The 15,950-nt window shown below is 42.3% G+C and overlaps 1 protein-coding gene across 5 annotated transcripts in view; it reads left to right on the top strand.

The window, feature by feature from the left end:
- MAGI2 (membrane associated guanylate kinase, WW and PDZ domain containing 2) overlaps window positions 1-15,950 on the top strand; it is a 955,112-nt gene that overhangs the window by 703,055 nt on the left and 236,107 nt on the right. The window contains exon 7 of one of the 5 annotated variants that reach the window (XM_066592004.1): window positions 4,068-4,163. The exons of the other annotated variants lie outside the window; for them this stretch is intronic. Within the exon in view, the coding sequence (XP_066448101.1) occupies window positions 4,068-4,163 (96 nt within the window). The remainder of the gene's footprint in view (window positions 1-4,067; window positions 4,164-15,950) is intronic. 5 annotated transcript variants of the gene reach the window in all.

Raw genomic sequence — 15,950 nt, 5'->3', positions numbered from 1 at the left:
AAGGGGTTCCTGACTCCCTATAGCAAAGAGGGTAACAAATACATACCATAGTGTTTAAAGGGGCTGTACAAGAAGCGACTTCCAGGATACACTGGGGTCGGAACAGAAGCACTGCTCCGCCTCTTGTGTAGCATCCGGTACACGTAATTGCAAGCGCTGTTCTCAGTGCAATCAAGGTGTATACCGGAGGCCACTTCCTGGATAATCATTTTAAGTATAAAAAACACTTTAGCTTTTTTTATGTCTTTAGTTTATAGATTATTACTTTTTACAAAGCCTCCTAGCATTCAAGTTGTGATCAAACTTGGGCACTGAAGCCTGAGGGGGCCCCATAGGTGTCTGCCACATATGAGGAAACCAGTATTGTAAATTACATCCAATAGTTAGGGAAGGTTCGATCTTGTAATGCTGCCCAGAAGCTTTAAAGACTATGTCCCCTTTTTGAATTTTTCTTTTTATAGAAATGAAGGCTTTTTTTGACTGTTGAATATTTCTGATTGTTTGATTTCTATACTTACATTGTTTTTCAAGGCACTGCAGACTGGAGGACTGAAATCTTAGCAAATTCTGTTAAAATAAACTGACTCACCCCTCCTGTAGCCTTCTCTCCTTTTGTGAATCTACACTCACTGCCTTTCCACTGAGCTATTACAGAGGGCTGTATGACAGTGAAGGGTGATAGTGGAGGAGAGCATAGCAGAGGAAGCTACTATTACGGAGGGGCTGTACTTCAGTCTTGGTGAATTTTTTATTCTTACCAGCAGTGAAGGGAAATTGGACCATCAGGTAAAGGATGAAATAGAAGAGAGATAGCTGTGTAGTATTGAGTGGGCGTGGGTATGCTACACGGACTCTAAAAAGAGAGGGGGGGGAGCGATGCTTGTGTGCATTCATGTGAGAGACCAGCTGATCAGAGCTAGGATTGCCCCTTAGCTAGAAACTAGACCATAGGAGAGCATGTACACAAAGTAAGAGGCTTTCTAGATGCATGAGAAGGAAAACTCGGCGCAAAAAAAAAATGAATATGTGTGTAATTTTTTTCCTGCAGGGGCTTGGCAAGATGTGTGTATTGATTTTTAATGTGTACAGGTTTCCATAGCCTTTGTTATGCCACTGGTTGCATTCCTGTTTGGAAAGCAGAGTATGAAGTGTGTATGAAGTTTGATATAGCTAGTTATAGGGTCTAAACTATGTATACATTACTTGGCACAGTTTCCAACTACAGAGACTCACTGAATTACAAATGTGACGCTAGTGAACACATTTTAATTGGCAGCCTACTTTGAGTGTTCAATATTTCTCTGATTAATATTTATATACAGTTCAGCAGAAGTTCATTTACTAAGTATTATTAGAGCTTTCTCTTAGGAAAATCGGTGTGTCATACAAGCAAACCCTAGCAATTTTCTGAAATGGTAGCCTTCATTCAAGTACATATAACAAAGCTAGTATTTATTGTATGTATTGTGAATTTGTTTGCTATATCTGGTAACTTGCACTGTGTAGAGTAAGATCTATGTATACACCAGATACAGGAATTGTTAAAGGGGATGACATTTTCCAGAAATGCTGTGCACAAAGATTTTAAAGGGATATTTCAGAATTGGAAAAAACAGTTTTTCTTTCCAGAAATAGCACCTCTCCTCTATGAGCAGTGTCTGGTATTGCATTCATTCCCATTCAAGTTGACTGGTCTGAACTGCGATAAATAAAGATGCAGCACACGGACAGATTGACAGCAGATGTGGCGCTGTTTCTGGAAACCCTGTTTCTAAACCTGAACAACTTTTTTAAAAGTTATGAGCAATTGGTGGAATCATCGGTTTGTGTCAGCATTTCGCTGATTGCACCAAAATCGTGAATGGGGATGTCTTACTCCGACTCCCATTAAAGTCAATAAAAGTAAAAATAAGGTTCACTAATGTGCCCTTTTAAAAGGTCCCTAATGCAGCCAAAGCCCCTCCCTTCCCCCAATTGCATGGGAATATAGCCACACGTGTTCTTCCCAAAAATTGGTATAATACTGTACAGTAGTGTGAGGGTCACTCATAGCAAACTGTGTCACTGAAAACAAGACAGCCCACATAGGGTCTCCTAGATCAAAAATTTCTTCAAGGGCGACAGCAGATGTGTTGCATGTTTTAAAAGCAATGTCATAAATTTCACAAAGGACAAATTCTTTATTAAGTCAATATATTGATCAAGTTAAAAGCCAGTATTTGATGCATACATTAAAATACATAAAGATACACCAAAGTAGATAAATTCATCAACACGTCCAGTTAATATATAATATATACTAATAAAGTGCAAAGTGCATAAAGATCAGTGCTCCATCCATAATCTCCATATTAAATGGCATAAACACTATCCACCATTGCCATTTATGTACCTACTACATCCAATGTGCATTTCATAATGGCATCATCAGGGTGGTGGGTGAACCTCACACGTGCCCTTAAACAGCACCTTCTACCAATTAATATATAACAATAATTAAAACAAACATTATACTTGTATGATACTAGATGCTTGGTCAGTCCCACCATGTGCATGACAATATGTCCAGTCACCTGACACCTCACGTCAATACTGACTAGATTGTCATAGCGACTAGTGCGCATGCGCAGGAAATTGCACCGCCAGCTTATTAAAGGGCAAACCCATATAGAGCAATATGCAAAAACTCATATTAGATTTAACGATAAAGGAGGACTAGAAATGATATGAAGAGCAGGGAATAAGTATACATGGAAATATATACACATATGGGGAAAATAATGAAATAATATACATTTTAAAAATGAAAGGATTCAGTATAATATATATTTTACAAAAATCCATAAATTAAATCATAAAAAGCTATACAAATAAAAAAACAATAAAATAATGTAAATAGGGACCAAAATAATCAGGAAGATGGGCAATTTGTCCTTCCAAATAAACCGTGTGAAATGTGAAGGAAAAGGCGACATGTTATTAAGAGAACAGTTCAAAGTGAAGAAAGTTGTTTGTTTTGTTTTGTTTTTTTATCTTTTTTTTTTTTTTTAAATATTGTATAAAAAAAAAATATATAGCTACTGGTTGTGATTCCCTATACCCACATGCACAAGCCAATGACCGATGTGACACAACGAAAACAAGCCCTCCCCTCCAAAATACTAATTAACACAATATATAAAAACAAATGCAAAATACATCAGAACATGCTATATGACCCAGAGGATCAGATCAAATGAAAGGAGCAAAACTCATATTTTCATTTTAGGTATTTGGTGTAAATGTGTTCAAGTGATGAATCCACAGAGTTTCTTTTTGCTTTGATGGGATTTAAAGAGCGTGAGGGAAAGAGGTGAGAAGGAAGAGAAGTTGTTTGTTTTTTTTCCATTGTATGTGTCTAAATATTTTTTTTGGGGGGGGGGGGGATTATGATTTGTTTATAGTTATAATTGCTGAGTAATAGTAGTATCACAGAAGGTATATGCTCGATCAGTAATTGAGCTTTTAAAACAACCACCACACTGTATAAACCCCCATCTACGGCCGAATTGAACAAAAAAAATTAGCCCACACATGTTGAACTTAAGGCTCACAGAAAGAATCTGGCCTGCTGCCTCCTTCTCTATGGCGCACCGGTCGTGCAGCTATCTAATAGGCATTCCACTCGCCCAGCCTGCAGGTTCAGTCCGGCGGCAGTGCAGGGTCTGTGACTGCTGACCTTTCTTTCCTGGCATCTTCCTGTGCCATCCTATACCCAGTGCTGATTCTAAGGGGGAAAGGTCAGTGGTCACAGACTTTGCACTGCCACTGGACCACAGATGCAGTCTGGGTGAGTGGAAGGCCTATAGGACAGTGGTGGCGAACCTATGACATGCATGACAGAGAGGGCATGTAGGGCCCTCTCTGTTGGCACACTTACCGACGGCTGCTCACTACGGTAGTGATTGCCAGAAGGGGTGCTCTCCTAGCCAGTATTCACTCAACAGCGCTACTATATGTGCACATACTGTTGGCAGTGTGTGCACCCAGGATCTTCCTCCCCTGACCTCTTCTCCTTGGTTCCGCAGGAGGTGAGGAGAAGGGAGGAGGAATTTGGGCACACACACTTCCACCCACGGCAGGGAAGATAAGAGAAGCAGCAGCGCTTCAACGTCAAGGAGAAGGTAAGTATATGATTCTCAGGGGGAAGCTATTACTATTGGGGCTATTGTAGGGGTTACTATTACTACTGGGGCCAACATAGGGGATAATTGCTTCTGTGGCCACTGTGGGGGTCACTATTACTACTGGGGCCAACATATGGGACACTATTACTACTGGGGACACTGTGGAGGTCACTAGTACTACTGGGGACAGTGTGGTAGTTACCACAGCCAATTTTAGGGGTCACTATTACTACTGATGCTACTGTAGAGGTCACTATTACTACTGAGGCCAATATAGGGGACACTATTACTACTGGGGCCAATATGGGGGTCACCATTACTACTGGGGCCGATATAGGGGACCCTTTTACTACTGGGGGCACTGTGGGGGTTACTGTTACTACTAGGGCTAATATAGGGGTCACTATTACTATTGGGGCTAATGTGGGGGTTACTGTTACTACTGGGGACAATATAGAGTCATTATTACTACTAAGGCTACTGTGGGTGTCATTATTACTACAGAGGCTAGTAGTCCGCAGCTGAAATTTCTGTGGCAAATTATGCAGCATTTCCACATCCAAAAAACAGTCAAAATCCACACCATTTGGTACGGATTTTAGAAAGAAATCGGCTGCGTATCCACAGTTGATTTAATGCTATGCAGCGCTCCCCCTCACTTCCTCCGACGGCTTCCCACTGTCAGCGCTCCTGGCTTCTGATTCTCAGCCACCTGGTCAGGTGTGGCAACTACAGGCCGCTGGGAACCAGAAGCTGGGGTGCACTGGCCGCAGGAAGCCTACAGAGGAGGTACTTTGTTCTGAGTAAATCCATTGAATAGGAAGACATTGTCCCACTAGTATATTACTAATTAGATGAGTTGGATGTGATGACATAACATGAAGTCAAGTATTGGCAGATGTACTTTTTAAAAATACATCTGTTTGTAAAAATCCCTCCATAACTACCTGTTAGGCTGTTCTAAAATGATTGATGATGAAGTTGTTCTGATTAAGAAAAGAGAAACTGTTATAAATCAAACCAAACCCTGCCAAATCATCAACACATCACATGCAAAATGACCCAAAATTGGAACTTTTGGATCCAAAGGACATGGATTGATCAGGATTTTGCTCTCCTGCCCCAAGAAAAGGTTGGCATATGAAGGCACACAAGATGCCGCCACTACCACTCCATGGAGCTGTAGGTAGAGGGTCTCTCTGAAAATAAAATATTATGGATATAAATTCCTAAGCTTCAAGAATGAAACTCGGCATATCCCTGCCAATATCACTCATCAAAGGAAAAAACTTTATGGCACAGATTCCATCTGAATGTCTAATTGTTGTATACATTGATTCAATATCATATGATACCAAATAACATGTCCTCTTCCAGCGTTTTATACTAGAGGTTGTAGGAAAAATAATTTAGTTTACAAGTCAGTACACAAAAATTATTCATACCTGATACAATCTGTCAACCAGGGAGGATCATGGAATTTTGTGCATTTTTGGTAATAAATCACTATAGTGGGATTGGATACAATTAAACAATCAAATTATGACCTTGATAGAAGATTATCTTCTCATTGTGGGATCTCTTGTAATTCACTCCTGTATGAAAATGAGGAGTTAAAAGTCAATCACTTTTAACAATCAGTATTTCATAATTGTCATGACATCTCTTGTTCGGACATCTTCCTAGGCCTTGAAATCACATTGTCTCCTTTGTCTGAAGGCTTCATAATTATATCCTTTAGTTGACGTAGTTCCTTCAGTGGCCATGGAATATTTACATTGAATTACCAATTGTCTTCACTGTTATCACTGTTAAATTGAATGGAGTGGCATTGCCATGTGCGACCGTTAATTCAATCTCCTCACTGTGAGCCCGCAGTGAGAAGGAATGGGGAAACGGGACTCCTCTTCTTGAAATTGGTGGAGGACCCAGTGGTTAGACCCTCACCAATCTATCAGTTTTCCCCATTCAGTAGATGGGTGAAAATTTTAAAAAGTGTCCTGTCTCCTGAATACCTAATTAAAGATAGTCAACCTAAAATACAGATCAACAAGTATATATTGGAATATTTATATACAGTGAATAAGTGTTCTCTATAGAATTACAGTGTGAATACTGTGCAATATAAAGCCTGAACATCCTATAGGATTTACAGAAGAAATTACATTTTTATGTTTGTACATTTTATATGATATACATATAGATGAGCAGCTATACCACGTGGATAAAGGTTACGATCATCTTTATCATCATAGTCATATCTTTTCAGATAACCTGTGTACATCATTCTAAAGCCCCTGCCAAGATAAGCGCTCAAAATTTGTTCAAAAGATAGAGAGAATGACAGTTTGAGCGATCATTTTGCATAGGCTGCTAATGGGCACTAATGCCCGTTAGCAGCTTATTACCTTCATTTGCATGTAAATTAGGCTCTTTGCGCTGTATGCAGATAACAGTAAGTGGTCTGTTTTCTGCATACAGCCCTTTTGTTCTGTCGCGAGACTGCAGCTGAATACAATGTTATCAGCGCTCCCATGGAAAAACACAGTGTGCGGTCCCTACTATAAGCTGCCCTACCCAGCTGAGGGATTTTAAATTCTACTAAAAATCATCATTCAGATGAAAAGCAAACGATGGTAGCATTTACACGCAACGATTATCGCTCAAAAGCCATAGTTTGAATGAATTTTGAGCGATAATCGTTGCATGTAAGTGAGGCTTGAGATACCTAGCACTGGAAATGGAATGCATATAGGAACACTACCTATTAGAGTCAATCAGTAGTGTTCTATTAGGTGTTCTATTTGTGTTACAGGAACTGTCAGCTCTTAGTAAACACGTCTATTCTTCATGAAATAACAATTTTGCAGAATCTTCATAGGGGCTTCAATAAGAGCAGTTAATACTCGTGTGTTAACATTAGCGAGTACCAGTTGCAGCCGGCAACGCTCATGTAATAACAGCCTTGGAAATCTTCATTGCGCAGTTCCTCAGTTATTCCTACTATATATATATAATATTATATTGACAGCTGGATGTTATCAGTTGGGGATGTGTCCCCACACAGTCTGACATTTTCCATGCGATACTGATTATATCGGACTGTAGGGATACACCCCTTCGACAATTGGAATAGTACACCCCAGTCGTCAGCCTATTCATAAATATTTAGGAAGAATAACTGAGGTACGGCACGTCACAGGTCTACGGAAAGTCACTGTAGCATTATTTGCTCATGCAGACTTGTCCGGAGTGGTGACAGGTCCTCTACACTGGCATCTGGTGGTAATACTTGATATAATTTGAAAACAAAAGTTTGCTCTTGGCACATTCTAAACTATATGTTCCTTCCTATCTATTCTATACAAAGGAAAAGCAAGCATTCATTCTAGAACATGGAACAGCAAAGGTTGCAGTAATCAATGAGGGAATAATGAGATTCTATGAGAGGGGATACAAGATTGCAGTTTCCTGCAAGCACCTAATGATATGTAGCTCCATCTGTTAATGCACATTGTTTCCATTAATTGGTAACTAATAGGATTTAATTACTTTGCTCTGGTAGACAGTGTAACACAACATTAAATATGCTGAAAGGACCATATGGCTGGAATAGGGGGATTACAGGAAGAGATTGGAGTCCTGATTTAAGTGCCTCATAAAGACAGACATGATGACTGTCATTCAGTGTATTATGTTACACATACTGGATCGATGACCTGTAGTGTCACCTATTTCTGTAGAGGTTGGGTGTAGTGTTTTAATAATCACTTAAGCTATCAGCATATGCTGTCAAACGTTTTACAGCCATCGTTATCAGAATATTGAGTAATGCTTTATTGTAGATTAATTTACATGACCTTTTTATTAATGCCTTGTATGTATACAACACATCATTTGCCTATTTGGATCTGATAGAGTTCATATGTCTTATACAATGGAATTTCTCTTTGGCACCTTTTACGTCTTTACTGTTTTCGTTTGGGCATCTTTTCCATGCACTCTTGAGTCTAGGATAACATCATGTCCTTGGAAGATAGCATTGTGATGCAAACTTAAAGGGGTTGTCTTATAGAGATTATAGTTTTGGGTTTTTCTTTATTAGGTCATATGCACATCATAGAGGGGATCCCCCATACAGGACTCCCCTCTATCAGTCAGAAGAACCACCACCATGCAAAACTATATTTACCCTACAGTGGATGTTGCAGGGAAAATGCCTGGCTGGCCATAGCTTCCATTTGCAAAATCAACATAGGGTGAATGTGTGTGTACATGAGGAGTAAGATTATTTCTGGCCATTATGTGACTTGTGTCCTGCATTTTCCCCATATTCCCTCTCTATTGGCTTTATATCTGATTCTCAGTTCTTTCAGAACTGGTGAGAGGATCCTAGCTGCTGTATTATGTTCTATAGGGTGCATTCACATGAACGTATATCGGCTCGGTTTTCACGCCGAGCCGATATACGTCGTGCTCATGTGCAGGGGGGGGGGGGGAGGATGGAAGAGCCAGGAGCAGGAACTGGGCTCCCGCCCCCTCTCTGCCCCCTCTCTGCCTCCTCTCCGCCCCTCTGCACTATTTGCAATGAAAGGAGGTTGGACTGGGGCGGGGCTAAGTTTTAAGAATTGGCCCGCCCCCATCCCGCCTCCTTCCATTGCAAATAGTGCAGAGGGGCAGAGAGGGGGCAGAGAGGGGGCAGAGGGGGGGCGGGAGCCCAGTTCCTGCTCCTGGCTCTTCCATCCTCCCCCCACCCCCTTGCACATGAGCATGATGTATATCGGCTCGGCGTTAAAACCGAGCCGATATACGTTCGTGGGAATGCAGCCTTAGAGTGTGCACAGAAAACTGCAGATTGTGTTCTCTCTGTAATACACGTACATTGTCCTACATGATGATGATAATATGTCTAACAGTACAGAGCCGTGGAGATTTAAATAAATAGAGCTAATTGTGAGTTAACTGCTGCTAACTGCACATCTGTGTGTCTTCTCTCCCCTCTGCTTTCATAGTCTTCAGTGAGCAAGGTGACTTGGGGTGAATGTGCATGGGTTAATTTGAATTGTGGAATTTGAAGTGGGCGACTGCCTTTGGATTCTGCAGTAAATACCGCCCATAGCATGCAATGCAAAAATGCTTCTTCACGCACATGAGGGAAAACCAATTGTGGTTTCCACTCTCGGATGAAAAATCCCAGCATGCTCTATTGTCCTGCAGATTCCACATGGATGGCTTCCGTTTAAGTCAATGGAAGCCGTCCGACCCGTGGCAATTGCAGGAATTTAAAAAAAAAAAAAAAAAAAATCTGTACTGCACATGTCTGACTGCGAGCCAGGTGGACAATCCGCAGTACAGAAAAGAAGATAATACAAATAAGTGGGGATGCCGGCTGGGCACAGGGTCGGATTCTGCTGCGGGCTCCCGCATGCGTAATCTGAACCTCCCGTGTGCATGCGGCCTTATCTCTCTCCTATACTTCCTGTGCTGTCATCCTGCCATCTTCAGTAACAGAGATAACATCACATGACAGAAGGCCGTGGACAGCAAGTTATGAGGGAGACCCCTAGTGGTCAACCCTTTAGAGTGATTTTAAAGGGAAATAAAACTTAGCTTTACGTAAATAGCACTTCTTCTAGTTTATCACACTGTCTATCATATCATATATAAGCACAAGCTGTTTGAAAAGTTAGTGATCATTTAAGAATGAGAGATCATTTTGATAAAGTAATGACTAAGGAGGATTTGAGGAATTTCCTATTCCCCAACAATGCCCTTACATATTCCTGTCAATGTGACTTACTCTGCAGCACTGGCATAACTATATGGGGGATACAGGGGATGCGGTCGCGCCCAGGCGCCGATTAGGCCCCCCTGTCCACGGGCGATGTGAACTCCCACAGCGGAGATCTGCCCGGGAGCAGGAGCCGCCGCTGATTCTCCGCCGGTTAGCCCTATCTGATAGATAGGCTGGCCGCGGAGAATCGGGGCAATTCGCAGCATGCTGCGAATTGCCCACCGCGACCGGAGAATCACAATGATTCTCTGCTCGTGGACAGGTGCCGGCGCTTTCCATAGCAGTGCTATGGGAAGCGTCAGCCGGCTTGATTCGCCGGTGATTTACCGCCGGCGAAATCGCGCCCGTGGACAGGCACCCTAAGACCTTTCTTCTCCATATAGGGATCCCAGTACTATGAATAAAGTATTATGTTACAGGTTTTGCATTGGGGCCGAGAAGCTTCAAGTTACGTCTCTGTGTTAAGAGAAGTTGGGGGGTCCCAAGCTAAACTTTTGCTCCTGGGCCCGCAAGCCTTTAGCTAAGTCCCTGCTTGCATGTGATTTGAATACAAAGAAATTTTTGTTGTGTACCAAGAGCAACTTTATCCCCAGTATACCCTTTAAACCTGTGTGGTCATCATCTTTCAGACAAGAGCACCTGTATAAAAAAAACATTGCATCCAAGTGATGGATTTGTTTTTTTGGAATCTATGAATTAGTTTATATTGTATTTCTCATGGTGGGCCAACGATGCTTATTAATAAAATATGTCCTACTGTTATTCAGGAGTTCCCCCGAGCACTACTTGGTAAAATGCTATGGTCTGATGATTCGGCCTCCTTTTGCCTGATAGTATGCACACTTGCATGTTGGTTTGTGTTAGCCATTTTCTTCACGGTTTGCTCACATAGCTTCTACCTGTACCACGACTGGACATATTTTGCTAATAAATGAAACTATACCAATTAGACAATTACTGGATGAAGTATACATAAATGCTTAGAACTTCTGTCACATGTGTACATTGAATTGCATTTTTTTATCTTTTTGTTGCCTAATTATTTAGCATTTCCCATATAGAGAATCATGAGTATTAGAACAACATTGCTTATAGAGGAGGACACTTGTTTAAATAGTCAAACACACTGACACAGATGCTGTGTGCTTACTAATGCATAAATACTGAAAAGAAGATAAGCAAGAGATTTCATTGGTGTCCGTGACAAAATACATATGGTGATTCCCAAATGAGCTGTTATACCAGAGCTTATGACATAAAGCAGGAAGAAACTGACATTTATCTAGAAAAAAAAAGTAAACAACCAAAACTCCTCTTTTATCACTGGCAAATTGGCATATAAATTGGGCAGTAAATTTTCAAAATGTCATTTGTATATTGAGCAATGAGCATATCCGTTTTTTCAGTACATTTTCTTCCTGGTATTGTCACTCCAGATTTGTTTTAGGATAAAGAATTTTGGCAGATGGTATAATGAATCACACAGAGCAAAAATCACCTCCTGTACATATACATTTCCTGGGATCAGACAGAGTTATAAACTATTGATTGCCTATTCTTGGGATATGCCATCAGTGGTAGCTCAATGAGGGTCTGCTGCCTGGGTTTGCTACTGATCAGCCGTAAGCTGGGCCTTTGAGCTCATGCAGTGAGCCGATTTCTGAAGTGGCCAGGCTGGGTATTATATGCATTGAATATGGGAACTTGGCCTGCAATACCATGCCTGGCCACTGCAGTGAGAACAGTGATGTCTGCTTTCTGCAGAAATCCGCTCTGTGCATGAGTACAAAGCCCAGAGAACAGCTGATCGGCAGGAGTAACAGGCAGCAGACCCTCACTGATCCTACTATTGATTGCCTATTCTTAGGATAGGCCATCAATAGTCTACAACTGGGCAACCCCTCTAACTTGAGTGCACTCAATAACAAAAAAAAAGTTGGCCAGCTAATCTTATTTAGGTATAGTACATGCATGTGAAATAGTCCACTGTAGCAACAGCAATCTAAAAATTGAGGAAGAACTAGCAGCATATAACCTCTGAAATTCCTGTTCTTTAGTCTAGATACAAGCATCGAAGCACAACAAAACACTTGTATTACCTGTATGGTCCTTACTAGAGATGAGCGAGCATGCTCGTCCGAGCAGTAGCATACTCGAAGGTGCTTGTTACTCGAGGTGCTTGTTACTCTGTAAAAACTAATTTTTTTTGGAGGGCTGCCTCCAGGCTCTTTTAGCAAATTAAGCAAGTACGAGCTCTATGTTGGAAAAAAAAATTCAGGGGTTCGCTTATACTCTTCGTAAAGCAATTGTTTTAGGGGTTCGCCTATACTCTTGGTATACAAATGTTTCAGGGATTCGCCTATACTCTTGGTACACAAATGTTTTCAGGGGTTCGCCTATACTCTTGGTACACAAGTGTTTCAGGGGTTCACCTATACTCTTGGTACACCAATGTTTCAGGGGTTCGCCTATACTCTTAATAAACAAATCTTTCATGGGTTCGCCAGCACTTTGGGTAAAAAATGTTTTGTTGTAGAATGGGTGGTTGAATTGTGGAGATGTGTAGAAGTACTGGCATCTGAGTCCCCTTTATGCCCACGTTTGTGGCTCATGAAAGTTTGTGATGGAGGTGGCATAAGATTAGAATTATTGGAACCCAACAGTCCTTTTTAGGACTACAACTCATCTTTGTGTGCATCAGCAGTTTGGCTGCCTGGGACCAGTAGGGTGCACAAAGCATTCACAAGAATCCCGGCTGTATACTGCATACGGTTACCAGTTCAATAGAGTATACTGTTACTGGTGTACACAGACTATATAGGAACAAAACTACTCATGTTTCATTTGGGGGGGGGGGGGGTTTGGCTGAAAGCATTTGCATAATAGGCCCAAGTGTTATATAGTGCAGATCGAGAGGACACACAAGACTGTAGACATTTTACACCGTGTATTTTTGGCTTAAAGTGTACGCAAAATACCTCGCAGTTTGCATAGCATTTTGACGCAGTGCATTATGCAACATGATTAAGACTAGGGGTAAGGGTCGAGGACAAGGACGTGGAGGTGGGCGCCCAAATGAGGGTGTGGGCAAATGCCGAGGTCCTGGGCGGGCTGCAACTGTGCCTAGTTTGGCCACTCAAATTTCTTCAAAGTACATGCTGTCATTTGCTGGGGCACTGGGAAATAAGCTCCTCGGGGAGAGGCAGTGGCTGGGACAGGCGGTAGCTTGTCTGTCGGTGGACCCCTACCTGGATCCCCTGAAGCCAGTATGAGCTCTATGTTATAAAAAATCTTTCAGGGGTACATCTATACTGTTGGTACAAAGTCTTTCAGGCGTTCGCCTATAGTCTTGGTACACAAATGTTTCAGGGGTTCGCCTATACTCTTGGTCAACAAATGTTTCAGGGGGTTTGCCTATACTCTTGGTCAACAAATGTTTCAGGGGTTTGCCTATACTCTTGGTCAACAAATGTTTCAGGAGTTCGCCTATACTCTTGGTAAACTAATCTTTCAGGGGTTCACCTATACTCCTGGTAAACAATTACCCTGCAGTCTCGCTCAACAAATCTTTCAGGTTCTCACCTGCAATCTTGGTAAAAAAAAAAAAAATTCTTTTTAAAATAGGTTGTTTTCTTCTTAAACAATATAGAAGTACTGGCCTCTGAGTCCCCCCTATGCTGGCATTTGTGGCTAATGAAATGCTGCGACGGAGGTGGAATTGGATGGCAATCACAATCATACGTTAATTTGTCTGCGATTTGTCAGCTATGAAGCACAATCTTAAAAGGGTCACACGGCGTACGGAAACATATCCCAGCACGGTAACCATCTTTGGGCACTAATTTCTTCACGGTTCATGCTGTCCTTCCCTGGGGCACTGTTAACAAGCCCCTCGGGAAGAGATTTTTTTTCTTTTTTTTTCTGTTTGCACGCTTCCTCAACTGGAAGAGGTGTCGTTGTGTGCCCGCCTGCTCGGAGGGGGTGCCCGGGTCGGACGGCCGCCCACAAGCTACCGCGGGTGGACATGCAGAGTGGGGACTCGGGGACTCTGTGGCTCTCTCCCAAAGGGAGGCCGCAGAGGGGCGGCTGCGGTGCGTTGACTCCAGTGTGCGCATCCCCACTCCTCGGCGCTTTGAGAAAATAGGTCAAAGACCGCCAGCTCTCCACCAGTACTCCCGGACAAAGGCGGGTTGACCCGAACCCCTGAGACGAGAGGAGAGGACCACTCCTCTTTCGCGTGTCGCTCCGCGCCGGGGCATCATGGTGCGTTGGACGTCATGAGGCGGAAGGACCGGCCTACGGTGTCGCGGAGCTCTCGTCGGCAAAGTAGGCGAAGGGGTGTGCCTTACCCCTTCTGGGATGGGGATAGCTGGACGCTGTGCTGGGAAAAGTTTTCAGTACACTGTGGACGCAGGCTCATGCCTGCGTCCTGGGGGGGATTGGATAGCAATGGTCTGCCCTAACTAAATTGTTGGAGGGATGACCGCCAGGCTCTTGCCCACAATTTGACTTAATAGTGTGACATGGGAGCCTCCAATGCATCCATGCATGCTGCCCCTGCTGTTCCCTATTCATTTCCGTGGTATTTCCATCACTTTCTGATGTTTTCAGGTGATTCACACACCCTCCCCTATGCGGAGCATGGGTCACCTTGAAAAATGCTCGAGTCTCCCATTGACTTCAATGGGGTTCGTTACTCGAAACGAGCGCTCGAGCATTACGAAAAGCGTGACTCGAGTAACAAGCACCTGAGCATTATGTTGCTCGCTCATCTCTAGTCCTTACTCATAGCATTCTAAAACTACACACTGTCCTAATACAAATGAGAAGTGTTCTCCGCTTCTAGGGACTCAGATTTAGGGCAATGAACATTATTAGGGGCCTATATATTTGGTTCATTTGGCATGATCATTTGTTTCAAGTCCTTCATGTATTACACGACAAAGAAAACTGCTTACATAATCATCAATGCAATTGTGTGTAACAGCCATAATATCAGTTGCACATATTAGGTCTGTTGTTCTTAAAACAAATAATTCTAATACATTACTCTTGGGGTCCCTTTTACATAGAATGATTGTCAGCCGCTTAAGCAACCGACAGTCATCCCTGTGATTATTGCTACTGTGCTTACCCACAGGAGTGAAGATTGCTCAATGAATGGAGATGGAGAGGGTCGGAGATTGCTTCCACCTGCATGCCTCCATTCACAGTAAGCAGGCAGTCGTTCATAGATGAATGACTGCCTGTTTACACAGGCTGATCGTCATTTGACTTTTATGCCTGCAGAAACTGAATGATGAGCTATAAGCAAATTACTTTTTCATTCATCGTTCAGTGGCTGGCAGCATTTACACTGAATGATTATCGTTCATATTCCCGTGCTCCAGCAATAATCTGAACGATAATCATCCTGTATAAAAGGACCCTCACTAATAAAAGAGACCTGTACCCTATAATAGAAAGTACCAAAGCAATACTTTCCTTTTCAAGTACTATTCAGCAGAGCTCAAGTTTTTGGATTGGCAAGCAGTATATTTACAAATAGATGCTGGTAATGTAGAAAGTGTTGATTGGGAGAGCAGTCAAAACCATGGTACATTTTTATTTTAGCAGATACGGCATTGCTATATTTATATTAACCCTTTCCAATCCACTGTCTGACCTCTGAAGACATTATGATTTAAGGCTGTACAGCTCCGATGTTTGAAGACGTCCATCGGGCTTCTCTTACTGTATATTGCCAGCCTCTCTGCTGTCAGGGTCTATCCAACGTGTCACCTCATGCAGTACTGGCTTTAGCTAGCATATAGCGCCGTTGTATAACAGTAGAAGAAGAGTAAGCCCCCTAGGAAAACCAGGATACAAATTGGATTGGAAAGGGTTATTGGACCCAATAGGTCCACAACCTTTGGTGCCCAAGCCAAATCCAGAATATACATAAGGATGTACTGGTATTGAAAAGTAGTAATTTGGTTATGCGATTGTCC

This window comes from Eleutherodactylus coqui, chromosome 2, assembly GCF_035609145.1.
Source record: "Eleutherodactylus coqui strain aEleCoq1 chromosome 2, aEleCoq1.hap1, whole genome shotgun sequence".
In the NCBI taxonomy this organism is placed as follows: domain Eukaryota; kingdom Metazoa; phylum Chordata; class Amphibia; order Anura; family Eleutherodactylidae; genus Eleutherodactylus; species Eleutherodactylus coqui.
Note: the sequence above shows the minus strand (reverse complement) of the source record. Positions and strands in the feature narration are given on the sequence as shown.